The 27067-nt window shown below is 50.5% G+C and overlaps 2 protein-coding genes across 3 annotated transcripts; one reads left to right on the forward strand and one right to left on the reverse strand.

Annotated features, from left to right (window-relative positions):
- Positions 1–165: 165 nt before the first annotated feature.
- On the reverse strand, positions 166–22427 carry wdr62 (WD repeat domain 62). 2 transcript variants are annotated; one of them, XM_060074756.1, is made up of 31 exons: positions 22041–22427; positions 21707–21798; positions 20791–20853; positions 19551–19608; positions 19299–19469; positions 18919–19056; positions 18590–18772; positions 18186–18337; positions 16110–16302; positions 15592–15750; positions 14313–14458; positions 13404–13495; positions 12560–12685; positions 11383–11468; positions 10869–10990; positions 10588–10663; positions 9695–9806; positions 9479–9542; positions 9266–9391; positions 9007–9116; positions 8878–8930; positions 7939–8164; positions 7041–7131; positions 6767–6882; positions 6567–6683; positions 5903–6011; positions 5729–5783; positions 5573–5636; positions 1400–1774; positions 931–1250; positions 166–851 (listed from the first exon to the last, which is right to left on the reverse strand). In XM_060074756.1, the coding sequence occupies exons 1-31, from the start codon at positions 22167–22169 to the stop codon at positions 588–590; spliced, it is 4188 nt and encodes a 1395-aa protein (XP_059930739.1). In that variant the 5' UTR covers positions 22170–22427; the 3' UTR covers positions 166–587. The 2 variants fall into 2 exon arrangements, with proteins under 2 accessions (XP_059930739.1, XP_059930740.1); XM_060074757.1 differs by lacking the exon at positions 7939–8164 and having other exon boundaries at positions 7041–7132; positions 22041–22426.
- Positions 22428–22799: 372 nt separating this feature from the next.
- polr2d (RNA polymerase II subunit D) lies at positions 22800–25416 on the forward strand. Its single transcript, XM_060074758.1, has 4 exons — positions 22800–23099; positions 24158–24338; positions 24822–24917; positions 25074–25416. The coding sequence occupies exons 1-4, from the start codon at positions 23024–23026 to the stop codon at positions 25150–25152; spliced, it is 432 nt and encodes a 143-aa protein (XP_059930741.1). The 5' UTR covers positions 22800–23023; the 3' UTR covers positions 25153–25416.
- The last annotated feature ends 1651 nt before the right edge of the window (positions 25417–27067 follow it).

Consider the following 27067-nt stretch of genomic DNA (forward strand, 5'->3'; position numbering starts at 1 on the left):
TACTGCAGTACAACTAGTTTAAAGTAATTAACAAGTCTTACTTTAAATCAAAAGAGATTTAAGTAGTTAACTAGTCCTTCTACAAATCAAATCCTTTCATTAATGGTGAGGAAATGAGATTGGTGACATCATAACCCTGTTAGCCAATGAGGACAGGAGACCGAGTCATTCGAACGCTGCTTTTATTCCCGACTCTGAGAGCAAAGCTGAAACTTTAAAACTTTAATACTGACTGACTTTCGAGGCGTGTCCAGAGCTGACTGCACAGCACATCCCATAATAGGACGTGTTGCTATGGGGACAACTGAAAACCTGTTTTCCATTTCTCCCAAAAGTATAAAAATGATCCATAACATTGGAAAATTCAGATATTTGCACAAAACTCTAATTAAATACTTAAATATAAAACCTTTATACAAAACATTTACATAAGGACGAGGAACGTTGACATCTCCCATGATGCTTTGCTGCGAGCAAGAGAAGTCAACATATCCCATGATGCTTTGCTGCGAGCAAGGGGAGTCAACATCTCCCATGATGCTTTGCTGCGAGCAACGGGAGTCAACATCTCCCATGATGCTTTGCTGCTAATGCGACCCAGCGTTGTCCACGACTCCCATGATGCTTTGCTGCTCCACTTTGCCACGGGTCATGTTCAGCAGAAGGTCAGAGTATCTCTCCAGCAGCTCCATCGTCCTATCGTCAGCCTCCGGTCGCGGAGGGGCGGAGTCAGGGCTGCACTTCCTGTCAGACGCGCAGACGGCGCCGAGGTCGTTGTGGGCGGAGACCAGCGCCTCCTCGAGGACAGTCGCCATGGCGGCACGCCGCTCGGACGCACACACGCCGGCCACCTGCAGAGAGAGAGGACATGACGTCACACACCTGGCCCCGCCCCCACCCTGTGGCCCCGCCCCCTGAACCCGTACCGACCTGCCGCTGCAGGTTCAGCGCCCGCTGCACCGCCTGCCGCAACTCCTGAGCAGCCTGCTGACAGAGCTCCAGGCTGGGGGGCTCAAGGGTCGGGGGCTCCAGGCTGGGAGGCTCCAGGCTGAGAGGTTCCAAGCTGAGAGGTTCCAGGCTGGGGGGAGGCTCCAGGCTGAGGGGAGGCTCCAGGCTGAGGGGAGGCTCCAGGCTGAGGGGAGGCTCCAGGCTGAGGGGAGGCTCCAGGCTGCGGGGCTCCGGGCTGAAGGGCTCCAGGCTGAGGGAAGCCTCCAGGCTGGGAGAAGGCTCCAGGCTGAGGGGCTCCAGGCCTGCAGAGAGGAGGACAATTCTCACAACGCAGCAGCATCAGGCACTCCAGCCTCTAGAGGAGGAGGAGGAGGAGGAGGAGGAGGAGGAGGAGGAGGAGGAGGAGGAGGAGGAGGAGGAGGAGGAGGAGGAGGAGGAGGAGGAGTCATACCTTCAGCTGGAGTGCAGAGGACCTCCTGTAGGCTGGCACCCCCCCTGGGGGAGGAGGACTGGGCCGGGGAGGGGTCAGCTGATGCCGCCGCCCCCTGACCTCCTGAGACGCTGCTCTGAGCCTCGCTGTCGGTCAGGACAGCCCGTTGGCGCGGCAACGCCGCGGCTACAAGACACGGGGTCCTCTGGGGGGAGGGGCCGGGAGCGGGGGGGGCGCGCACAGAGGAGGGGAGGGGAGTCTGCAGCTCCTCCTCCACGGGGGAGGAGGGGGCAGGGGGGAGGGGGAGGCGGGGGGATGAGGGCCGGGCGGGGGGGGCGCCCTCACTGGGCCCCTCGCTGGGCAGACTGGTGGACAGGGTCCGGTCTGGGAGCTCTGCTGGGAACCAAGACATGAGGAGCACGTTACACTCTGACACCAACCACCAGGCTCACAGGGGGGGTCATCCAACCCCAGACCAGCCCCCAGCGGACCTCGAACCAACCCCGCGGTCAGACACGACACGCTGCGCTCTAGTCACCGCTGCACCACCTTCAGACATCGCACCACCTTCAGACCCCACCTTCAGACCCCACCTTCAGACATCGCACCACCTTCAGACCCCACCTTCAGACCCCACCTTCAGACATCGCACCACCTTCAGACATCGCACCACCTTCAGACCCCACCTTCAGACATCGCACCACCAGGTACCGGCCAGTGGCCGCTAGCCACGCCCCCTTTGGGTCCACTAGCCACACCCCCAGTGCCCTCAAGCCACACCCCCAGTGCCCTCTAGCCACACCCCCAGTGCCCTCTAGCCACACCCCCAGTGCCCTCTAGGCCTGCCCCTGGGGTGCGGTCGACCACACACCTCCCAGCCCTCCTCGGCAGTAGATGACCGCCAGAGTTTTGCGTCGCCGTAGCGACCGGTTGGGGAGCAGGGGCTGATGGGGCAGCAGGCCGGTCCGTCTTCGCCTGGAGTCCGGGAGGGCCCTCAACACCCTCACTACAGTGTTAATTTCGTTAACGAAAAATATGACGAAAAATGTTCGTCAACGACCTTTTTTCCGTGACTAAGATGAGACGTTGACGAGCTAAAAATAGATCTGTGATAATAAAAACGATGACGAACTGTCATTTTGTTTTCGTTGACGAGACGAGACAGGACGAAAATGTTATTGGTGTGCTATTTGGACATTCAAAATGCACGATATTTTCCAATCATTACCCTCCCGTAAGGTTCTTATGCAACTGTTCACTCCTCCAGTAAATAGGACGGACCTTAGCTACGACTTGGCAACGGGAGGTATAGTCCACTCAGCTATGAGCTAACGTTATGCATTGTACATGATTCAAAATTCTTCCCAGCTTTTATTCCACAGATACTCTAGGGTCTATAGCATATAACCGCGTTGTCTGATTACAGTTTAATTCATTTTTCACAATTTACCGGCTCTCGTTTTGAAGAAAATCACCGCGCCATTCGTTTCAATGGGAATCGCCACGGTCTATACTTCAACATAGGTGGACTTTGAAATTCGTCCCAGCCTTTATACCCAAGATACTATAGGGTTTATAGCAGGGGTGTCAAACTCATTTTCGCTCAGGGGCCACATGGAGGATAATCTATCAAAGTGGGCCGGACCGGTAAAAATATGGCATAATTATGTAAAATTAAACATGCTGTGAGCACACCAAACACAGATTTCCCATTTACTTCCGTGAATAAAAAGGACGATGAGTTTTCTTGAAAACTCTGCACTCTGTGTCCACTTTTCGTCTTTTTGACAGAGACATTTTGGGGCAATGAGAGTGCCAAAGCGCATAATGTTGGAAGTATAAGGCAGAACGACAAGGTAGCTCCGGGCTAGCTGCACTACCTGTTTATACTTGCTCCCTGCTCAGCCCCGGTATAAAATTTGCTTGCTTAACATAATTGCTATTGCAACTTCTAGTGGACACATTAAGAACAGCAGTTTCTTTCATTGAAAAATAGCAGATCATTTTACGTTACTTTCCAAAGCGACTTCCAGTTACACACAATTGTCCAGTAGTTCAATGTACAACAAATTAATCAGTGCCAGTCAATGCAATCCATGTAATGCTAGGAAGGATTTTTATAAAAAAAAATTATAATTTTTTTTATATATATATTTTTTTTACATTACTGTACTTCACAAAATCATCTCGCGGGCCGGATTAAACCTGTTCGCGGGCCTGATCCGGCCCGCGGGCCGTACGTTTGACACCCCTGGTTTATAGCATATAACCGCGTTTTCTGATTACAGTTTAATGCATTTTTCACAATTTAGCAGCTATCGTTTTGAAGGCTGAACAGACAAGAGTACTAAAGTGTGACGTCACGTTTCGAGAGCAACAGATTTTCGGTTCTACACAAACCAAATTAACAAGGGGAAATCCTATGCCACACGAACCTTTTATAGAAAAGGAACAATCTTTTTGCGAATTGATTTGTGACTCTCTCTAGCTTTCAATTAAATCCTTTTACATTTGTTAGTTTTAATCCGACTGCACATTATTTTGAAAGGGTGAACCTCAGTTTCGTGATTTAGACCTCACTTGACCTCACTCCCAGACGTCCACGGTGCAATGTTTTTTTTGACCACTGGGATGCTGACAGCGTTTCCCGCCTATTTTTTTTTTCTTTGGCGGCCCTCAGTCAAATTTTGGGTTCCTAAATTGGCCCTCAGTTGTCAAAACTAAACTAAAGTACCCCAGTACTACTCTCTAAAGCAGGGGTTTTCAAAGTGTGAGAGAGTGAGCCCCCCCTCAGAGAAAAAAATTCAGCTGAGCCCCCCCCCCCCCAATTTTTTTTCTTCTAAATACCTGTGTTTTGAAAGCTATCTTAATTATTTTACACATTTTAAACATCTCTGATCATAATTTTTAAACATTGGAAACATATTTTTGAAACATTTGAAACATATTTTTTCAGCAACACGTCAGAAGATTTTAAACATATTTCTGAAACATTACAACATCTTTGTGCGTTTTTAAACACATTTCTTCCCACAATTTAACAACTTTATCTAAGCATGTTTTAGCTTAACCTTTTTTAAATACATTTGAACATCTTAATCTGTGTAAACTGCCAGTCTACACAGATTCATTCAGGGTCCGCGACTCTGATTTAGTCGCGGACCCTGTCTAATCAGATCTGCCTTTTCAGTCCAGAGATTCGACTATTCGGCGGGGTTTGTTTACTGGCGTTGCTATGGTGACCTAAATTATTGTAAGCAACTGAAAACGATGCCTGTCTGAAACTAAAACTGTGATTCTGAAAAAAGTATAAATGCTATCAAAATTCTGTTTCGATAGTATTGAAGATACAAGTGTGTAGATTTGTTTAATGGTTTGAACGATGGTAAACGGTGGAAAAATGAATGAGTTACGATGTCTAGAAGTAGGTGTATCAGAATGGGCTGACGTCTTCAATGAAAACAGCTGAAAACGAAGCGGTATGAAACTAAAACTGTGATTCTGAAGAAATTTTAAATGATATCGAAATTCTGTTTAGATATTATTGAAGATACAAGTGTGTAGATTTGTTAAATGGTTTGCACGAAGATAAACGGTTGAAAATTGATTTAGTTATAATGTTACTTCTACAGTTGAAGTACGACTGATGATTTGAATCATCGACTTTCAGGGTTTTTTTCGGGTTTATTTTTTTCTCACGTCGCGCCCCCCCTGAAGAACTCTGGCGCCCCCCAGGGGGGGCGCGCCCCACAGTTTGAAAACCACTGCTCTGAAGTACCCCAGTCCTCCTCTCTAAAGAACCCCAGTCCTCCTCTCTAAAGTACCCCAGTCCTCCTCTCTAAAGTACCCCAGTCCTCCTCTCTAAAGTACCCCAGTCCTCCTCTCTAAAGTACCCCAGTCCTCCTCTCTAAAGTACCCCAGTCCGCCTCTCTAAAGTACCCCAGTACTGCTCTCTAAAGTACCCCAGTCCTCCTCTCTAAAGTACCCCAGTCCTCCTCTCTAAAGTACCCCAGTCCTCCTCTCTAAAGTACCCCAGTCCTCCTCTCTAAAGTACCCCAGTCCTCCTCTCTAAAGTACCCCAGTCCTCCTCTCTAAAGTACCCCAGTCCTCCTCTCTAAAGTACCCCAGTCCTCCTCTCTAAAGTACCCCAGTCCTCCTCTCTAAAGTACCCCAGTCCTCTTCTCTAAAGCTCACCTCCTCTCCGGGGGTTCGACGGGGTCTCCTCGGCAGAGCTCAGGGATCGCAGGGGCCGGGTCACCTGACGGGGGAACACCGGTCAGACCCACGGGACAGACACCGGCTGGTCATGTGACAGGAGGAGGTCATGTGAGTGCAGGTCATGTGACCTACCTGTCGACAGGGCTCCTCAGAGATGGGGGGAGGGAGGGAGTGCGGGGGGCCGACTCTGAAAGCACAACACAAGAATCAACACAACATCTAAGGGGGTCAGGGGGCGGGGCCAAGGGGTCAGGGGACGGGGCCCAGGGGGTCAGGGGGCGGGGCCCAGGGGGGGTCAGTACCTACCGGAGGCGGTCCTGGAAGCGCGACAGGAAGCGCGTGGAGATGCTGAGGCGGGGGTTGAGGAACGGCCGCTCCTGCACCTGCAGCGCCCGCAGGTCAGTGTCGAAACGCTCTGCGGAGGTCAAAGGTCAGGTTCAACACGCTCTGCGGAGGTCAAAGGTCAAGTTCAACACGCTCTGCAGAGGTCAAAGGTCAGGTTCAACACGCTCTGCGGAGGTCAAAGGTCAGGTTCAACACGCTCTGCGGTGGTCAACAGTCAGGTTCAACACGCTCTGCAGAGGTCAAAGGTCAGGTTCAACACGCTCTGCAGAGGTCAAAGGTCAGGTTCAACACACTCTGCGGTGGTCAACGGTCAGGTTCAACACGCTCTGCGGAGGTCAAAGGTCAGGTTCAACACGCTCTGCGGAGGTCAACGGTCAGGTTCAACACGCTCTGCAGAGGTCAAAGGTCAGGTTCAACATGCTCTGCGGAGGCCAAAGGTCAGGTATAAATGCGCTATAGAGGTCAAAGGTCAGGTTCAAAAAGGTACCTGGGCTTAGGGACCACGATGTTGGGAGTTAGGATCACAGCCATTAGAAGGCTGAGAACCACCGGTGAGTGGGTGAGTGAGTGAGTGGGTGAGTGAGTGAGTAATGGTGGTGAGTGAGTGAGTGGGTGAGTGAGAGACCTGTGGGCGTGGCCAGGGTGTCAAAGTGGGTCTTCATCAGGCCGGGGTTCTCCTCCACCTCCTCCTCCTCCACCCCTGAGCTCCCCAGGGAGCTGGCCTGGCTCAGGGAGTCTGTGTCTGGGGGAGGGACCGCTTTACATCACTTCCTGTCCACATACATCACTTCCTATCCACACACACACACACACGTGCGTGCGTACCGTCCTGCTGGTATCCGGCCGATCCGTCGCAGTAGGCGGAGTCCTGGCTCAGCTCCGCCCCTGGCTCCGCCCCCTGACGAACCCCACGCTGCTCTGCCGCCTGCACCTCAAAGTCCCTGCGCACACACACACACACACACTTTAACTGGTATTGCTGCAGTATCTCACTGGTATTGCTGCAGTATCTCACTGGTATTGCTGCAGTATCTCACTGGTATTGCTGCAGTATCTCACTGGTATTCCTGCAGTATCTCACAAGCTCCATGTTACTCACCCTTCTGCCGTAAAGGTTGAAGATGAAACAAAGGTTTGGCTCATGATGTCAGTGCCTGCACAGCCAATCGGCTCAGAGGGCTCCTCAGCAGCCTAGAGGACAGACCAATCACAACAGAGCTGGCTACAGCCTGACCAATCACAACAGAGCTGGCTACAGCCGGACCACTCACAACAGAGCTGGCTACAGCCTGACCACTCACAACAGAGCTGGCTACAGCCTGACCAATCACAACAGAGCTGGCTACAGCCTGACCAATCACAACAGAGCTGGCTACAGCCTGACCAATCACAACAGAGCTGGCTACAGCCTGACCAATCACAACAGAGCTGGCTACAGCCTGACCAATCACAACAGAGCTGGCTACAGCTGGTGTCACGTTAAAATTGTACCGGGGGCGAAAATTGTACCGGCCTACGTCATCAGTTGTTGACAAATTCCAAACCTGCCTGGCAACAGACGACGCGATCGTCTGTTGCCTGGCAACGGGCGATCGCGTCGAAGGACGGAGGAAGGTTCTTGAACGTTCGCGAACTTTCATTCTCGTTCATTGCACTCCTTCATTGAGCGTGACAAGACAGGTTATTGAAACCTGCTTTAAACACTCAGTTTACTAGCTAAATTCGATTAAACAATTCAATACAATACAAATATAAAGTAAAAACAAGTGTTATCTAGCGATCCGTTATCTGTATTATGTTATTTCGTCTTTGGAAACATGAGCCGAATGTTTTTTGAAACCTGCCCGGCAACGGACAACCCAATCAAATCAGTTGTCAAGTCGTCAACAACTGATGACGTGGGCCGGTACAATTTTCGCCCCCGGTACATTTTTAACGTGACACTGGCTCTCGGCTCTCCTGATGTGAATGTGTGGGGGGGGGTCAGCCCACCTCCTCCTCCTCCTCCAAGCCGCCCAGCAGGCTGTCCAAACTCTGGGGGTGGAAGAGGCCCTCCTCGTCCTGCTCCTCCCCCGGCTCCTCCCCCGGCTCCTCCCCTGGCTCCTCCCCCAGGTCAGGGGAGGCGTGGCTTGCTGCGGGGGGGCTGTAGATAGTGAGGGGGCAGGCCTGCTGAGCCCAGCGACCGCGTGGGACCGCAGGTACCTGGAGGCCCGCCCCGCCCTCCTGCACGCACACAATTTATTTTCAGCACGTCTTTTCCATCTGGTCTTTCTATCAACACCGCTCCGTCATATCACCATGGACCGCGGCGTTTACACTACTCTTCAGCCTAGCATGGTGCTCTTCGGCCTAGCATGGTGCTCTTCGGCCTAGCATGGTGCTCTTCGGCCTAGCATGGTGCTCTTCGGCCTAGCATGGTGCTCTTCGGCCTAGCATGGTGCTCTTCGGCCTAGCATGGTGCTCTTTAGCCTAGCATGGTGCTCTTTAGCCTGGCATTGGCCTAGCATGGGGCTCTTTAGCCTAGCATGGGGCTCTTTAGCCTAGCATGGTGCTCTTTAGCCTAGCATGGTGCTCTTTAGCCTAGCATGGTGCTCTTTAGCCTAGCATGGTGCTCTTTAGCCTAGCATTAGCCTAGCATGGTGCTCTTTAGCCTAGCATGTTGATCTTTAGCCTGGCAATGGCCTAGCATGGTGCTCTTTAGCCTAGCATGATGCTCTTTAGCCTAGCATGGTGCTCTTTAGCCTAGCATGTTGATCTTTAGCGTAGCATGGTGTTCTTTAGCCTGGCATTAGCATAGCATGGTGCTCTTTAGCTTAGCATGGTGCTCTTTAGCCTGGCATTAGCATAGCATGGTGCTCTTCAGCCTAGCATGGAGCTCTTTAGCCTGGCATTAGCCTAGAATGGGGCTTTTAGCCTAGCACTAGTGTCTGACTCACCAGCTTGCGGAACCACATGGGCAGCTTGCCGTTGGTCTCGAGGAGCAGCGACTCTGTGGACAGAAACACCGTCAGCACACGGCTACACCCTCAGCAACACACACTGACGGGTGGAGGAGCGTCCCTCACCCTCTGGGGGCAGCAGGCGGGCGGGGGTCTCAGGAGGAGCCTCTGTGTCCTCCTCCAGGGTGGGAGGAAGAGGAAGCTTGCCTGCAGGTAGAGCGACGAAGGTCTCCCTCCTGGAACAGACCAGAGCTACTTTAGACTCCCGAAGCACCCCCGCTCTAGATCACCCGCTAACCAGACGGCCTCCGAGGCGGTACGGACGTCTTCAACAGCTCATGCATTTCACACAGGAACACAGGAGCGTTTGGTCGGGGGGGCCGACCTGATGGAGAGCTGCTTGCTGGTTGGTCTGTTGTCGACAATAAGCCCCGCCTCCAGCCTCCGCCGGGCCAGCGTCTTCTTCATGGTGGTGGTCATCTGGGAGTCCAGGCGCCACAGGAACACACAGCTGGAAGAACACCCAGCGTGAGGAACACACAGAGAGCCGGAGGACGCCCACAGCTGGGGGGCACAGAGGGCACAGAGGGCAGCTCACCTGTCCCCAGACACGGTGACCAGGTACCGGCAGTCCAGGGTGAACTTCATACTGGTGACAATCTCTGTGGAAACCAAGACAGGACATCAGCAGGAGACTGGGCCGGCCTGGTCCTACTGGGAGTTGGGGCTGGGCGATTAATAGAATTTCGAGCAAAATAATCGTGATTATGATTTTTTCCCCATATCCAGATCAGATCAGAGGCCAGGGGTTTACCCGAGTGTCCGAACAGTGTCACCACCGTCTCCCCGGTCTCGTAGTCCAGGATAGAGATGCTGCGGTCGGAGCCGCTGGTGGCCAGGTAGCAGCCGGACGGATCCACCTGCACCTGAACAGAACATCTGCTTACAGGCGCTGACCTCACCAGCGCTCCACCGGAGAGCGTTCTCATCCAGAGCCAGGACTCAGTCTGCTTCCTACCTCCTCACCGGAGAACGTTCTCCTCCAGAGCCAGGACTCAGTCTGCTTCCTGTCTCCTCACCGGAGAACGTTCTCCTCCAGAGCCAGGAGTCAGTCTGCTTCCTACCTCCTCACCGGAGAACGTTCTCCTCCAGAGCCAGGACTCAGTCTGCTTCCTGTCTCCTCACCGGAGAACGTTCTCCTCCAGAGCCAGGACTCAGTCTGCTTCCTGTCTCCTCACCGGAGAACGTTCTCCTCCAGAGCCAGGACTCAGTCTGCTTCCTGTCTCCTCACCGGAGAACGTTCTCATCCAGAGCCAGGAGTCAGTCTGTTTCCTATCTCCTCACCGGAGAACGTTCTCATCCAGAGCCAGGAGTCAGTCTGCTTCCTATCTCCTCACCGGAGAACGTTCTCCTCCAGAGCCAGGAGTCAGTCTGCTTCCTATCTCCTCACCGGAGAACTTTCTCATCCAGAGCCAGGAGTCAGTCTGCTTCCTGTCTCCTCACCGGAGATCGTTCTCATCCAGAGCCAGGAGTCAGTCTGCTTCCTACCTCCTCACCGGAGAATGTTCTCCTCCAGAGCCAGGAGTCAGTCTGCTTCCTACCTCCTCACCGGAGAACGTTCTCCTCCAGAGCCAGGAGTCAGTCTGCTTCCTATCTCCTCACCGGAGAACGTTCTCATCCAGAGCTAGGAGTCAGTCTGCTCCCTACCTTCAGCACGGCTCCATCGTCACTCGAGAAGCCCTTCAGACACCTCTGGAGCTTCCCCGTCTCCACCTCGTAGATCCTGAGGAGAACAACCAGCTCCTTCAGAACCAAAGCGAGAACCTCGAACACAGTACACTAGAAGCACACAGAACCACCAACACACTCCAACCACACAGAACCGCCAACACACTCCACTAGAACAACACAGAACCAGTAGAACCACACAGAACACAGCATCAGAACCAGGACCCTCCCCTAGAACCCGGCGCGTGCAGCAGCCCCACCGGATGTTGCGGTCCTGGCAGGCGACGGCGGCGTGGCGGCGGGACGGGTCCAGGTCCATGTCGTACAGCGTGGTCTTCTCCACCACGTGGTGGCTCCTGGAGAACACCACGCCCTCCGCTGTCTGCAGGGAGGGGGGGTAGACCATCAGGACCAGGGGGGGGGGGGGGGGGGGGGGTAGACCATCAGGACCGGGGGGGTAGACCATCAGGACCGGGGGGGGGTAGACCATCAGGACCGGGGGGGGGCGGGGGAGACACCCTCTCCTCACCCCACAGGTACTCACCCCAGAGGAAGTAGACCCACAGGTACTAACCCCAGAGGAAGTAGACCCACAGGTACTAACCCCAGAGGAAGTAGACCCACAGGTACTAACCCCAGAGGAAGTAGACCCACAGGTACTAACCCCAGAGGAAGTAGACCCACAGGTACTCACCCCAGAGGAAGTAGACCCACAGGTACTAACCCCAGAGGAAGTAGACCCACAGGTACTAACCCCAGAGGAAGTAGACCCACCTGCTCCGCCCGGCGGAAGTAGATGCTCTTATCGGCTCCACAGCTCACCAGGCTGACCGCTGCACTCGGAGCACAGGAAGTTGGACCTAGAACACAGGAAGAAGAATCTGCAACACAGGAAGTAGGACCTACAACACAGGAAACGGCTACTACAACACAGGAAGTAGGACCTACAAGACAGGAAGTAGGACCTACAAGATAGGAAGTAGGACCTACAACACAGGAAGTAGGACCTACAACACAGGAAGAAGAAACTACAACCCAGGAAACAGCTACTACATCCAGGAAGTAGGACCTACTAACACAGGAAGTAGGACCTACAACACAGGAAGAAGAATCTACAACACAGGAAACAGCTACTACAATCCAGGAAGAAGAATCTACAACACAGGAAACAGCTACGACAATCCAGGAAGTAGGACCTACAACACAGGAAGTATGGCTAGGATATAGTAATAAAGTAGAAGTAGCAGTACCAGTGAACCTGATGGCGTTGATGTAGGTGAGTGGTGGTAGAGGCGCAGTAGTATCTAGTATCCAGTATATAGTAAACAGTATCTATTGTGTGGTAGTATTACCAGTGAACTTGATGGCGTGATGGTGCAGTAGTATCTAGTATACAGTATATCTAGTATACTATACAGTATCTATTGTGTGGTAGTATTACCAGTGAACTTGATGGCGTGATGGTGCAGTATTATCTAGTATACAGGATATCTAGTATACTATACAGTATCTATTGTGTGGTAGTATTACCAGTGACCTTGATGGCGTGATGGTGCAGTAGTATCTAGTATACAGGATATCTAGTATACTATACAGTATCTATTGTGTGGTAGTATTACCAGTGACCTTGATGGCGTGATGGTGCAGTAGTATCTAGTATACAGTATATCTAGTATACTATACAGTATCGATTGTGTGGTAGGATTACCAGTGACCTTGATGGCGTGATGGTGCAGTAGTATCTAGTATACAGGATATCTAGTATACTATACAGTATCTATTGTGTGGCGGTATTACCAGTGTGATGGTGCAGTAGTATCTAGTATACAGGATATCTAGTATACTATACAGTATCTATTGTGTGGCGGTATTACCAGTGTGATGGTGCAGTAGTATCTAGTATACAGGATATCTAGTATACTATACAGTATCTATTGTGTGGCGGTATTACCAGTGAACTTGATGGCGGTGATGGAACCAGAGTGGTCGTAGAGGCTTTGCTGCAGGCTGAAGTTGTTCTCCAGGTTGAAGACGTGGATCAGACGGTCTCTGCTGGCCGAGGCCAGAAGCTTCACACCTGGAGACACCAAGTCTTCATCATCATTACCCTCACCATCGTACGGTCTTCATCATCATACGGTCTTCATCATCACCACCACACCATCTTCATCACCACACCATCATCTAGGCAGGAAGCTCCCCTGTATCAGCGGGTGAGAGAGGGGGAGGAGCCTAGGCAGGAAGCTCACTTGTATCAGCGGGTGAGAGGGGGAGGAGCCTAGGCAGGAAATTCACCTGTATCAGCGGGTGAGAGAGGGGGAGGAGCCTAGGAAGGAAGCTCACCTGTATCAGCGGGTGAGAGAGAGGGGGAGGAGCCTAGGCCGGAAGCTCACCTGTATCAGCGGGTGAGAGAGAGGGGGAGGAGCCTAGGCAGGAAGCTCACCTGTATCAGCGGGTGAGAGAGAGAGGGGGAGGAGCCTAGGCAGGAAGCTCACCTGTATCAGCAGGTGAGAGAGAGGGGGAGGAGCCTAGGCAGGAAGCTCACCTGTATTAGCGGGTGAGAGAGAGGGGGAGGAGCCTAGGCAGGAAGCTCACCTGTATCAGCAGGTAAGAGAGAGGGGGAGGAGCCTAGGCAGGAAGCTCACCTGTATCAGCGGGTGAGAGAGAGGGGGAGGAGCCTAGGCAGGAAGCTCACCTGTATTAGCGGGTGAGAGAGAGGGGGAGGAGCCTAGGCAGGAAGCTCACCTGTATCAGCAGGTAAGAGAGAGGGGGAGGAGCCTAGGCAGGAAGCTCACCTGTATCAGCAGGTGAGAACTCCAAACACAACACCTCCGAGTCGTGAGCCTCGATCTGCACCAGCTCCTCCAGGGTCCGCCCACCAAACACACTGCAAACACACACACACAGTACACGTTATAAATACACACACAATAAACGTTACACACACACAAAGTATACATAACACACACACACACAGTATACAGTACGTAACACACACACACACAGTATACAGTACGTAACACACACACACACAGTATACTAGCGATCGACCGATATATCGCCCGGCTGATATAATCGGCCGATATTTGCGGTTTTTACGTGCATCAGAATCGCCCGATTTTTTTCCGGCATCGGACGTTTTCTTTTTTTCTTTCATGATTTACAGACGGCTCAGTAAATGTTCATGTTTTTTAATTATGACATTGTAACATTTGTTATCATCATTGTTTCATTTTTATGATGTAAATTGAGGGGGGCTTAGCCTGGAAATCCAGAACCACATCTAGAAAGCTGAGGGGTCTGGCAACGAGTAATGAAAATGGCCCAACTCGAGGGGCGGCACCAAGCATGCATTTGAAAATATCAGAAGAATACCAGGGGCGACGTATCCAGACAGTGGAGCTAACCAATAGATAAGACTCCGGCCGTATCCGGTCGGTAAAACAGCAACGCTTTTGGCCCGCCTATATTGATACATCGATGTGATTGGTTAATGTTCTGGGCCAGGGGGAGGTCCAGAATATACACGAGTATATTGCTTTTTCCCAGAGTGACTCGCTGAGCAAATTGAAAATCACACACAATAACACACACACACACACAATATACGTCACACAGACACACACAGTATACGTTACACACACAGACACACACGCAGTATATGTTACACACACACACACACACACACACACACACACACACACCGCAGATTTCCGTTGCGGTCGCCGGCGGCGATGTGGCGTCCATCAGGGCTGACTCCGAGGACCCGGACGCCTGATTTCCCATCAGCCCCGGCGGCGTCCTGCAGGTGCTGAGTGTCGTCTCCCACGTACACCACCCGCACCAAGTCCTGAAACACACCACCCTCGCCTTAGTGCTGCTACACCACCGTCGCCTTAGTGTTACTACACCACCCTCGCCTTAGTGCTGCTACACCACCCTCGCCTTAGTGCTGCTACACCACCCTCACCTTAGTGCTGCTACACCAGCCTCACCTTAGTGCTGCTACACCAGCCTCACCTTAGTGTTACTACCCCAGCCTCACCTTAGTGTTACTACACCACCCTCACCTTAGTGTTACTACAACACCCTCACCTTAGTGTTACTACACCAGCCTCACCCATAGTGGTTCCCCCCAGTTTGGGAACCACTCGTGTAAACAGTACTAGCGTCTGGTACACGGTGTAAACAGTACTAGTACTTAACATGGTGTAAACAGTACTAGTCTGGAACATGGTGTAAACAGTACTAGTCCGGTACGTGGTGTAAACAGTACTAGTCCGGTACGTGGTGTAAACAGTACTAGTCCGGTACGTGGTGTAAACAGTACTAGTCCGGTACGTGGTGTAAACAGTACTAGTCCGGTACGTGGTGTAAACAGTACTAGTCCGGTACGTGGTGTAAACAGTACTAGTCCGGTACGTGGTGTAAACAGCACTAGTCCGGTACGTGGTGTAAACAGTACTAGTCCGGTACGTGGTGTAAACAGTACTAGTCCGGTACGTGGTGTAAACAGTACTAGTCCGGTACGTGGTGTAAACAGTACGAGTCCGGTACGTGGTGTAAACAGTACTAGTCCGGTACGTGGTGTAAACAGTACTAGTCCGGTACGTGGTGTAAACAGTACTAGTCCGGTACGTGGTGTAAACAGTACTAGTCCGGTACGTGGTGTAAACAGTACTAGTCCGGTACATGGTGTAAACAGCACTAGTCCGGTACATGGTGTAAACAGCACTAGTCCGGTACATGGTGTAAACAGTACTAGTCCGGTACATGGTGTAAGCAGCACTAGTCCGGTACGTGGTGTAAACATTACTAGTCCGGTACGTGGTGTAAACAGTACTAGTCCGGTACATGGTGTAAACAGTACTAGTCCGGTACGTGGTGTAAACAGTACTAGTACGGTACGTGGTGTAAACAGTACTAGTCCGGTACGTGGTGTAGTACAGGTTGGTAGTGCTGGTTGTAAGGACAGGAGGTTACCTTGCTGTAGCGGTTAGCGGGGGCCGGGGCCCCCCCAGTTCGGGGATCGGGGGCCGGCCCTGGGGGCCCGTCCGGGAGCCACACCCTGATGGTGTTGTCGGAGGAACAGGTGAGGAAGGACGAGGCGGGAAGCAGGCCTCCCTCCACCTCAGGATACACCTGGAGAACCGGCCAATCAGAGAGCTTACATCCCCTAGAGCAGTACCATTCAAGTACTCATACGAGTTTTACAATTTCGCATAACAGAAGTAATACCTGAGCACTCCACAGTACAGAGTGTATCTACTAGACTCGCTTATTATAGTACTCAAGTCACACTACTACTACAGTACTTGTATAACAGTAATTATTCAAGTACTGTAGTAGTAGTGTTATATCTACCAGAGTATATCTACCAGAGTATAGTACTCATATACCACTACTGCAGTACCTCTGTGCTCCAGCGTACAGTAGAGTATATCGACCAGAGTATAGTACTAGTATAATACTACTGTAGTACTACAACACTACTGCAGTACCTCTGCGCTCCAGACACAGCCGCTGTGGTACAGGGCCGAGTACATCTTGGTAGGGTTGAGGATGTTCTGCACATCCCACACGTACACACTGTGGTCGTTATACACACAGGTCAGCTGACCCGCCCGGGGGTCAAAGGTCACCCCCGCGGTGTCCGGGTACACCGGCTGGCTGGGCCAATCAGGGGACTCCGTCCTGTAGGGAACCCAAGCAGAAGAACCTTATAATAGGGTGTAGGGTACTAATCCCTGGTACAACTCGTCCTGTAGGGTACTAACCCCTGGTGGTACTAGTGCTGTAGGTACTAACCCCTGGTGGTACTAGTGCTGTAGGTACTGACCCCTGGTGGTACTAGTGCTGTAGGTACTGACCCCTGGTGGTACTAGTGCTGTAGGTACTGACCCCTGGTGGTACTAGTGCTGTAGGTACTGACCCCTGGTGGTACTAGTGCTGTAGGTACTGACCCCTGGTGGTACTAGTGCTGTAGGTACTGACCCCTGGTGGTACTAGTGCTGTAGGTACTGACCCCTGGTGGTACTAGTGCTGTAGGTACTGACCCCTGGTGGTACTAGTGCTGTAGGTACTGACCCCTGGTGGTACTAGTGCTGTAGGTACTGACCCCTGGTGGTACTAGTGCTGTAGGTACTGACCCCTGGTGGTACTAGTGCTGTAGGTACTGACCCCTGGTGGTACTAGTGCTGTAGGTACTAACCCCTGGTGGTACTAGTGCTGTAGGTACTAACCCCTGGTGGTACTAGTGCTGTAGGTACTAACCCCTGGTGGTACTAGTGCTGTAGGTACTAACCCCTGGTGGTACTAGTGCTGTAGGTACTGACCCCTGGTGGTACTAGTGCTGTAGGTACTAACCCCTGGTGGTACTAGTGCTGTAGGTACTAACCCCTGGTGGTACTAGTGCTGTAGGTACTGACCCCTGGTGGTACTAGTACCTACAGTACTAGTACCAGGGGTTAGTCCTGTAGGTACTAACCCCTGGTGGTACTAGTGCTGTAGGTACTAACCCCTGGTGGTACTAGTGCTGTAGGTACTAACCCCTGGTACTAGTACCTACAGTACTAGTACCAGGGGTTAGTCCTCTAGGTACTAACCCCTGGTGGTACTAGTGCTGTAGGTACTAACCCCTGGTGGTACTAGTGCTGTAGGTACTAACCCCTGGTGGTACTAGTGCTGTAGGTACTGACCCCTGGTGGTACTAGTGCTGTAGGTACTAACCCCTGGTGGTACTAGTGCTGTAGGTACTGACCCCTGGTGGTACTAGTGCTGTAGGTACTGACCCCTGGTGGTACTAGTGCTGTAGGTACTGACCCCTGGTGGTACTAGTGCTGTAGGTACTAACCCCTGGTGGTACTAGTACCTACAGTACTAGTACCAGGGGTTAGTCCTGTAGGTACTAACCCCTGGTGGTACTAGTGCTGTAGGTACTAACCCCTGGTGGTACTAGTGCTGTAGGTACTAACCCCTGGTACTAGTACCTACAGTACTAGTACCAGGGGTTAGTCCTGTAGGTACTAACCCCTGGTGGTACTAGTGCTGTAGGTACTAACCCCTGGTACTAGTACCTACAGTACTAGTACCAGGGGTTAGTCCTGTAGGTACTAACCCCTGGTGGTACTAGTGCTGTAGGTACTAACCCCTGGTACTAGTACCTACAGTACTAGTACCAGGGGTTAGTCCTGTAGGTACTAACCCCTGGTACTAGTACCTACAGTACTAGTACCAGGGGTTAGTCCTGTAGGTACTAACCCCTGGTGGTACTAGTGCTGTAGGTACTAACCCCTGGTACTAGTACCTACAGTACTAGTACCAGGGGTTAGTCCTGTAGGTACTAACCCCTGGTACTAGTACCTACAGTACTAGTACCAGGGGTTAGTCCTCTAGGTACTAACCCCTGGTGGTACTAGTGCTGTAGGTACTAACCCCTGGTACTAGTACCTACAGTACTAGTACCAGGGGTTAGTCCTGTAGGTACTAACCCCTGGTGGTACTAGTGCTGTAGGTACTAACCCCTGGTACTAGTACCTACAGTACTAGTACCAGGGGTTAGTCCTGTAGGTACTAACCCCTGGTACTGGAGCTGGACCCCCAGGCGGTGGGGTCGGGGCAGACTGGAGATGAACTGCAGGTTGAGGGGGCTGAAGACGCGCACCGTCCCGTCAGAGCAGCCGCAGAACACGAAGGACTCAGAGACCGCCAGGCAGCGGGCCGACGCCGTCTGGGGACCAGAGGGGAGGGGGGGGGACCAGGGGGGAGACCGGGGGGGACGGGGGGGGACCAGCGGAGGACAGAGGAGCACCGTTACAGGACTGAACATAAAGAGCTAAAACACACACACACACACACACACACACACACACACACACACACACACACACACACACACACACACACACACACACACACACACACACACACACACACACACACACACACACACACACACACACACACACACACACACACACACCTTGAGGTGCACCCATGCCTCCAGGTCGCGGCTCTTGTTGAACAGACAGAGCAGCCCCCCGCTGGTGACGGCGTACGTGTTGTCCGCCGCCGCGCCCCGCCCGCACGCCACGCCGCAGAACACGCTGCCCTTGAAGTCCCCCAGGAGCCCGGACCGCCCAATCAGGGGCACCGTGCTGTTCACCTGCACAGGGGATGAGCCAATCACAGGTCAGACGGTTGATGATCGGAGCCCCACTGCTGGGGGTCGCGATGGGGGGGGGGGGGGGGTGTGTGCGTTAGCGTCCGTCCGTCCGTCCGTCCGTCCGTCCGTCCGTCCGTCCGTCTCACCCTGCGTTCTCTAGAGGCGTCCAGGTTCCAGAACTTGACGTGTCGTTTCCCCGCGGTGACGAAGGAGCTGCTGTCCTCAGAGAAGGAGACGGCCGCCACACCACTGGACACCTTGTTAGAGGCTATCACCGTGCCCTTCTACACACACACACACACACACACACACACACACACACACACACACACACACACACACACACACACACACACACACACACACACACACACACACACACACACACACACACACACACACACACACACACACACACACACACACACACACACACACACGATCTTTTCATCATGTCTCTTATCATGATGCAATGAGCCTAGGTGCACTTTACAACGTGCACTTTGTTTATTGTGTGCGTGTGTACCTTCCACTCCCACACGCTGACGGTCATGTCGTGCTGGTAACCGACGGAGACGATGTAGGCGGAGCTTGGGGAGAAGGCCACGCAGGCCACGCCATACTTGTGGCTCTGGACCTCCGCCAGCTGGGAGCGCTCACACACGTCCCACACGCGCACACACGGCATGTGGCCACTCTGCACACACACAAAGGAGGTCCTGATGCTGCTGCTGACCAGGTGACCAAAACCAGCCAATGAGAGGGTAGGGTTTCTTACCTCACCGGACACCAGGTACTTCCCATCCGGAGAGAAGGCCAACGATGACACCGTCTTCCTGCACACACACCACACACACACACACACACACACACACACACACACACACACACACACACACACACACACACACACACACACACACACACACACACACACACACACACACACACACACACACACACACACACACACACACACACACACACACACTTTCCTTCAACTTTATCCTTGCACTGCTTTACATTTTAATTATTAATATGCTTGCCCTCGTCCTTTTTAGTGTTCATATTTAATGCAGGCTTCTGTACGTACTTGTTTGCACTACTATCTTGTCACACATTCTCCAAAGCATATCTTTCATATTTCATACACTTTATCGTCCATATCAGCCATGTGGATATTTTATTTTATCAGCTTGTTTATTTAGTATGCGTGTTCAAGCACCTGTGACTAAGAATTTCCCCCTGGGGATCAATAAAGTATTTTTCTATCCATCTACACACACAATCCCCAATTGAGCCAACCATAACCTCCATCTGAAGACCTACCGGTTCATCTAGAGCAGGGGTTCTCAAAGTTTTGACAACTGAGGGCCAATTTAGGAACCCAAAATTTGACTGAGGGCCGCCAAAGGAAAAAAAATGTTGGCGGGAAACGCCGTCAGCATCCCAGTGGTGAAAAAAAACATTGCACCGTGGACCTCTGGGAGTGAGGTCAAGTGAGGTCTAAATCATGAAACTGAGGTTCACCCTTTCAAAGTAATGTACAGCCGGATTAAAACTAAAAAATGTAAAAGGATTTAATTGAAAGCTAGAGAGAGTCGAATTTTCTCTTTATATTTATTTATATTTGTTTAAATTAATATTGTATTTTTTTAATATTTATTTAATATTTAATTTTTTTTTATTTTATAACTTACACATAATTATGTATGTCATTGCGGGCCGCCAGGAATGATTCCGCGGGCCGCCATTGGCCCGCGGGCCGCACTTTGAGAACCAATGATCTAGAGACAGCTTCTAAAACCCTTGGTGAGAAGCCTCTCTTAAAGTAGGACAGTGTATTAGACAGTGAGGAATATAAGCCTCTTCTAAAGGAGGAAGTGTATTAGATAGTGAGGAATTGAAGCTTCATCTAAAGGAGAATACTGCATTAGATGGTGAGGTATTGGAGCCTCCTCTAAAGGATGACAGTGTTTTAGATAAGGATAAGGAGTATAGGGAGGAGACACACTGACCTGCATGAGTTGATGATGTGACTCTGTTTATTCTTCGCAGGATGAAGGAGCACGATGACGCATCTGAACACAGAGAGCCCCCCCAGAGACACAGAGAGACCCATTACTGGCCCCGCTGCCATCAGCCATGCAATAGAAACACGACTAATGATCACATATGTTGGGGGCCCCAAAGGCCATATATTTATAAACAAACAAACACGGTGCAACCCCTCCATTGTTACATTCTCATCGTTTGCTCTAGGTTGAACCCTAGGGTGAAGGACCTATAACTCACCCTGCAGAGTAGAACCTAGGCTGCAGAACCTATAACTCACCCTGCAGAGTAGAACCTAGGCTGCAGAACCTCTAACTCACCCTGCAGAGTAGAACCTAGGCTGCAGAACCTATAACTCACCCTGCAGAGTAGAACCTAGGCTGCAGAACCTATAACTCACACTGCAGAGTATAACCTAGGCTGCAGAACCTATAACTCACACTGCAGAGTAGAACCTAGGCTGCAGAACCTATAACTCACACTGCAGAGTAGAACATAGGCTGCAGAACCTATAACTCACCCTGCAGAGTAGAACCTAGGCTGCAGAACCTATAACTCACCCTGCAGAGTAGAACCTAGGCTGCAGAACCTATAACTCACCCTGCAGAGTAGAACCTAGGCTGCAGAACCTATAACTCACCCTGCAGAGTAGAACCTAGGCTGCAGAACCTATAACTCACCCTGCAGAGTAGAACCTAGGCTGCATGACCTATAAGTCACCCTGCAGAGTAGAACCTAGGCTGCAGGACCCATAACTCACCCTGCAGAGTAGAACCTAGGCTGCAGGACCCTAGATTGAGGAGGGTGTAGAACTCCTGCGACCCCAGGATGGAGGGCTTAAGGTGGTGGAGGACCCCAGGGTGGAGGAACATAACTCACCCAGCAGGGTAGGCCACCAGACCGGAGGAGGGGTCACACGCCAGACTGCTGCCATTGGCCAAGGTGATGCCCAACACCTTCTCTAAGAGCACCTACACACACACACACACACACACACACACACACACACACACACACACACACACACACACACACACACACACACACACACACACACACACACACACAATGTTATTATATGGCTGGCTGGTTCATGCGTCGGATGTGGGTTTAATTTGATGGGTGGGTCTCTTTAGAGGCCTATGAACACAAACACAATCAACAGTGGAAGTAATGACGCTGTGTTGTATCAGCACGACAACTACAATTGTACCCGATTAGACGCCCGTTTCGGTTGACTTTGTCGACTTCTCCGTCGTAGGTTGGGGTTGGTGTTGTGAGCGGGTCTCCTGGGCCGGGCGGCGGCCGGGGGAGGCGCTCCGTGCTCGGCTTGGTCTGCCATGGCGCACCGGTAGTAGTCTGTAATACTTTTATTAAAACAACACTTACGAAGTGTTTTTCAACCTCCAGATAAACTATTTAAAAAAGCCGATAGAATAAAACCAAACACAGTCGAACACAGTGCTGTTGATAATGATAAGGATAATGGAGGACTTTGTGATGAAGTTCAGCTGCGGAGAAAAACCGTGAAATCTGACACTCGCCTGGGGAGGCGGGCCTTAATTTAAACTATACAATAGCGACCAATCCCAGCCGGAGCTCTCCACTCACGACCAATCAGAGCCTTCCTTAACGATAAGGGGCGGAGGATTTCGGAATCTGGATAATATAAATATAAACAAAAAAAAACTAATTTTCTTTAATTTTTTATTTTTTTTTCGGTGGGTGTATCAGTTATGTATACATTCCTATTGCACTAACGCAAAATTAGAAATACATTTAACATATTTTCATGAATCATTGTAGATTATTATTATTCATTTATCTTTTACAAATATCAAGCTCTATGCATGTCTTTGACTGGTCGCGACATTCTGACCCTTATCTTTAATTAAATAATCAGTCAGTATTGTTATGGTGTGTGCGTGTATTTCCCTCTTCCGCCGCACGGGGCATCAGAGCATCTCCCGCCGTCAGAAACACGTGGGCCTGAACAGAAGAAGAGAGTTTGGCTCTGTTGTTCGGACCCTCCGCCTCACGAGCTCACCTGTCTGTCTCCTCACGGGTACTAGGACGGTAACCATAGCGGCCCCCCTCCGTCTAAGAGTGTGGAAGAGCGTGTTGTGTTTGTAAGAGTGTGTGGTCTGTGTGTGTGGAAGAGTGTGTTGTGTGTGTTGTGGCTCAGTGTGTGTTTGGATGGCGGCGGGAGGCGCGTCCCAGACCGGCGTCGGGGATGTGGAGGAGGACGCATCTCAGCTGGTCTTCCCCAAAGGTACCTCATCTCTTCTCTACTAGAGAACCTATTCTCTCTCCTCTCGTCTGTAACTAGCTAGTGTCTCTCCTCTCGTTTATCACTCTAACTAGAGGACCTCAGCTCGTCTGTAACTAAATAGTGTCTCTAATCTCGTCTGTAAATCTAACTAGTGGCTCTCGTCTGTGACTAATTAGTGTTTCTCCTCTCGTCTGTAACTAACTAGAGGACCTCCTCTCGTCTGTGACTAACTAGTGGCTCTCGTCTGTGACTAATTAGTGTTTCTCCTCTCGTCTGTAACTAACTAGAGGACCTCCTCTCGTCTGTGACTAACTAGTGGCTCTCCCGTCGTCTGTACAGCACTACAGCACTACACCAATCTCGCAGGAGGACCTCTGCCTTTACTTTCTGTTGTTGTAACAACCCAACATGTGATTCTGATGTTTGGTTGGATACTCCCTGGGTTCCTGTGTTTCATTTGTCACGTGTTGGATTAAACCCACCAGTTGTGTTCAATAGTTGTGGTGGTTTCTTTTAAGTAATCAGTTTACTATTTAGTCAGTGAGCTCTGAACAGACGCGTTTAAAGGGGACATATTGAACCACCAGGTGGGAGTGTGACCTGCCGTAACAGGCAGTTTGGAAAATGTCCCTCATCTGGCATCATGGCGGGCGTGTCCAACTAGATGTGTGCTGGATAGATCAGTCTACCAGCCTACCCAGTGGACTGTAGCAAAGGGTGCTTATATACCCGTCATACATCAGGTGGACACGCCCACTGGGGATTTCAGAAGAGGCCGATTTCCAAAACGGCTTGTAGTGGCTAATCAAACTCACACCTGGTGGTACGGTGTGTCACCTTTTAACCAAAGCGGCTTAAATTCAGACTCGTGTTCCTATGGAGGAGCAGGTAGGGTCAGGGGTCGTCCTGCTACCAGTAGAATAAAGCCAGCATCTCTGCGCTGGGCATGGTGCCCCCTCATCACTAGTCGACCCTGGGCCCTTGGCCTGAAGCTCCACCAGTAGGGCTGACAGGAACGTGTTGAGTGCCCCCGTGACGCCGGCCCCTCCCTGCTCTAGAGTTCGAGACGGCGGAGACGCTGCTGAACTCGGAGGTTCACATGCTGCTGGAGCACCGCAAGCAGCAGAACGAGAGTGCAGAGGACGAGCAGGAGCTGTCGGAGGTCTTCATGAAGACCCTGAACTACACGGCCCGCTTCAGCCGCTTCAAGAACCGCGAGACCATCGCCAGCGTGCGCAGGTCTGAGAGGCCTCTACCCTACAACCGTTAACGGATACTAATACTACCTTCCTCTGTTCATATCATATAGAACTTAATATACCACCATACTGTGTTAATATTATATAATACATTATAACTTAACATACTACCGTACTCAGTGTATATGTATATCATAACTTGATATCCTACCATACTCTGGTTATTCCATATATCTAACATAACTTGATATAGTATGCTACTGTTGAACATAATATATTGAATAACCTTGAATATATATATATCTCTTGATGACAGCTCGTATCCGAACCGTAGGAGTCTTTGTTAGAATATGTTTGTGGGAGTAAAGTAGTATTTTATAATAGTATATATTATGATTAAGATTCATTTTGGTACCAGATCCATATGCTCTGGGATATGCAGATAAAGCCATATGTTTATCACTAAGTGTGTGTGTTCCATCCGGCTGATCTCTACGTGTGTGCGTGTGTGTGTGTGTTCCAGCCTCCTGCTGCAGAAGAAGCTCCATAAGTTTGAGCTGGCCAGCCTGGCCAACCTGTGTCCAGAGGCAGCGGAGGAGGCCAAGGCCCTCATACCCAGGTGTGTGTGTGTGTGTGTGTGTGTGTGTGTGTGTGTGTGTGTGTGTGTGTGTGTGTGTGTGTGTGTGTGTGTGTGTGTGTGTGTGTGTGTGTGTGTGTGTGTGTGTGTGTGTGTGTGTGTGTGTTGACTTGACTTGTGTGTCTCCTTCCTCCTCAGTCTGGAGGGGCGGTTTGAAGACGAGGAGCTGCAGCAGATCCTGGACGACATCCAGACCAAGAGGAGCTTCCAGTACTGAGGAGTCCCCCCCCCCTCCATATCCCCCCCCCCTCTCCTTCACGATGGGACAGAGGTTGTCGCGTGTCAAGCAGGATTTTTTTTTTTTAAGAAACAATACAACCAGCAACCCCTGCAGACTGACGATGTCACCGCTATGACGCCATCGCCGTGACGTCACCGCTATGATGTCATAACTATGAAGTCATCACGGCTCAAACAATGCCCAACATTTCTTACATTCCCCTGTTAGGTTTTCAATAAATGAGTTTTATGTTTTTCTATATCCACTGTGTGTCCTTCATTAGAGCACGACTCCGGGCCGCTGGGCAGACTATCCAACCCCAGCAGTAGGGCTGGGGATCGTGGCCAGTTTCTTAATCGATTCGATTTCGATTCTAAAGGTTCTGAATCGATTAATCACGATTCGAATTGATTAAATAATGAAAACGGCTCAACTGTGTTACAAAATACAAATGTACTTTATTTTTTCTCTTCACCTTAAACAACAGGTTTTAATTGCAAACTTGTTAATTGGATAGTTTAAACTTGAGCTGTAAACAATTTTTAAATTAGAAAAAATGTAGTGCAATTTTGAAATTAGAAAGGAATTGCCAGTGAAAGTGTACTTGAACTACAACATTCCATCACAACACATTCAGGCATTGTTTATTAAAGTGCAAAACAATAATAATGGTAAAAAAATAATCGATCCAAAATCGATTATTTTACCCAGCCCTACTGAGCAGTCCTCTGCCCCTCCAGGTCCGTCAGCCACGGGCAGCGCGGGGGTCACTCAAGGTTAAATGCCTTTCACATGCTCTGGTTTTCTGAACCGGCTTTAGCAGTGGGGATCTCCCTGTTATCAACTTGAACTTTTTGACGGTTAACCTCATAAACCAGAACCAATGTCCTCATGGCATTTGCGTTACTCGCGGCTGCGGCCATCGTGAAGTGAACCAAATCGACCGTCCTTTGAATGGAGTCTCATTGAATTACTATGACTGGACTCTGGGGGTCAGCAGCGTTCTGATTGGCTGACAAAGGGGCTTCTTTCATTGAACCCTACACGTTCCCACACAATGTGGAGCAGAGACGCGCCGATATCGTTACATAGCAAACTTTCAGAAATCACCTGATATTACGTTTCTGTAAATATGTCAATGAGAACACAAACCTTAGCTTACCAATAGGTAGTGCGAGAGGGACTAGCAGAGCAGGGAACGAGTTCAAGAACTTAAGGAGCGCAGAGAGCTCATCATTATTCCAATGAAACACACAATTTATGATTGCAGAATTTATTCAGTTTGTAAATTCCTATGAATCATAAATACTTCCAAAATATACATGTATTGGAGTATATGTTGATATTATGTTCCTAAATATGCATACATCATATAATGATGCTGATCATTTAAGTGAAATGGATCACTTCAATATTAGTTGGTAAAAGGTGCATAGTTTAGATTTTCAGATTGCAACCAACCGAGGGTTAATTTCCCTAACAGTCATATTATATAGCATTGCATAACACTACTACTGCAACTACTCTGGTGCCATCTAGTGGGGAAATGGCATGAATGGCATGATGGCAACGATCGATTCGGCACTTTGCTCGCTTCACTTCCAAGATGTATTAATTAAGCTATCCTCGTTTTCATTTCAGGATCTATTTGACTTATTAAACGCCAAACTAGCGAATAATAACGGACTGCCTATCGCTATGAAGTCAGAATTGGTTCACAACATGTTCTCTGGTCAGCATTAGAGAAGTCCTGTTTCTCTGTGTTTCCATATCGGAACCACGAGGGGGCAGCCCGCCCCCTAGTGGTTATCTGTGTTACCCACATCCTGCTTACTACAATGAGGGTTTCAGTTTCATTTTGCTTGTTTCGTATATTTTAATATTAAGAGCCCGCCCTAGTCGATCGCCTTGG

The sequence above is a fragment of the Gadus macrocephalus genome, chromosome 16, assembly GCF_031168955.1.
Source record: "Gadus macrocephalus chromosome 16, ASM3116895v1".
Lineage (NCBI taxonomy): Eukaryota > Metazoa > Chordata > Actinopteri > Gadiformes > Gadidae > Gadus > Gadus macrocephalus.

Excerpts from the sequence above, each read along its gene's own strand:
- wdr62 (XM_060074756.1), bottom strand. The coding sequence starts at position 22,169 with ATGGCAGACCAAGCCGAGCACGGAGCGCCTCCCCCGGCCGCCGCCCGG. Across the intron at positions 9,117-9,265 it reads AGCAAGCAGCTCTCCATCAG|GAGGGAGACCTTCGTCGCTC; the intron begins GTCGGCCCCCCC and ends GGTCTGTTCCAG. Across the intron at positions 8,931-9,006 it reads CCGCCTGCTGCCCCCAGAGG|AGTCGCTGCTCCTCGAGACC; the intron begins GTGAGGGACGCT and ends TTCTGTCCACAG.
- polr2d (XM_060074758.1), top strand. The coding sequence starts at position 23,024 with ATGGCGGCGGGAGGCGCGTCCCAGACCGGCGTCGGGGATGTGGAGGAG. Across the intron at positions 24,339-24,821 it reads ACCATCGCCAGCGTGCGCAG|CCTCCTGCTGCAGAAGAAGC; the intron begins GTCTGAGAGGCC and ends TGTGTGTTCCAG. Across the intron at positions 24,918-25,073 it reads GCCAAGGCCCTCATACCCAG|TCTGGAGGGGCGGTTTGAAG; the intron begins GTGTGTGTGTGT and ends CTTCCTCCTCAG.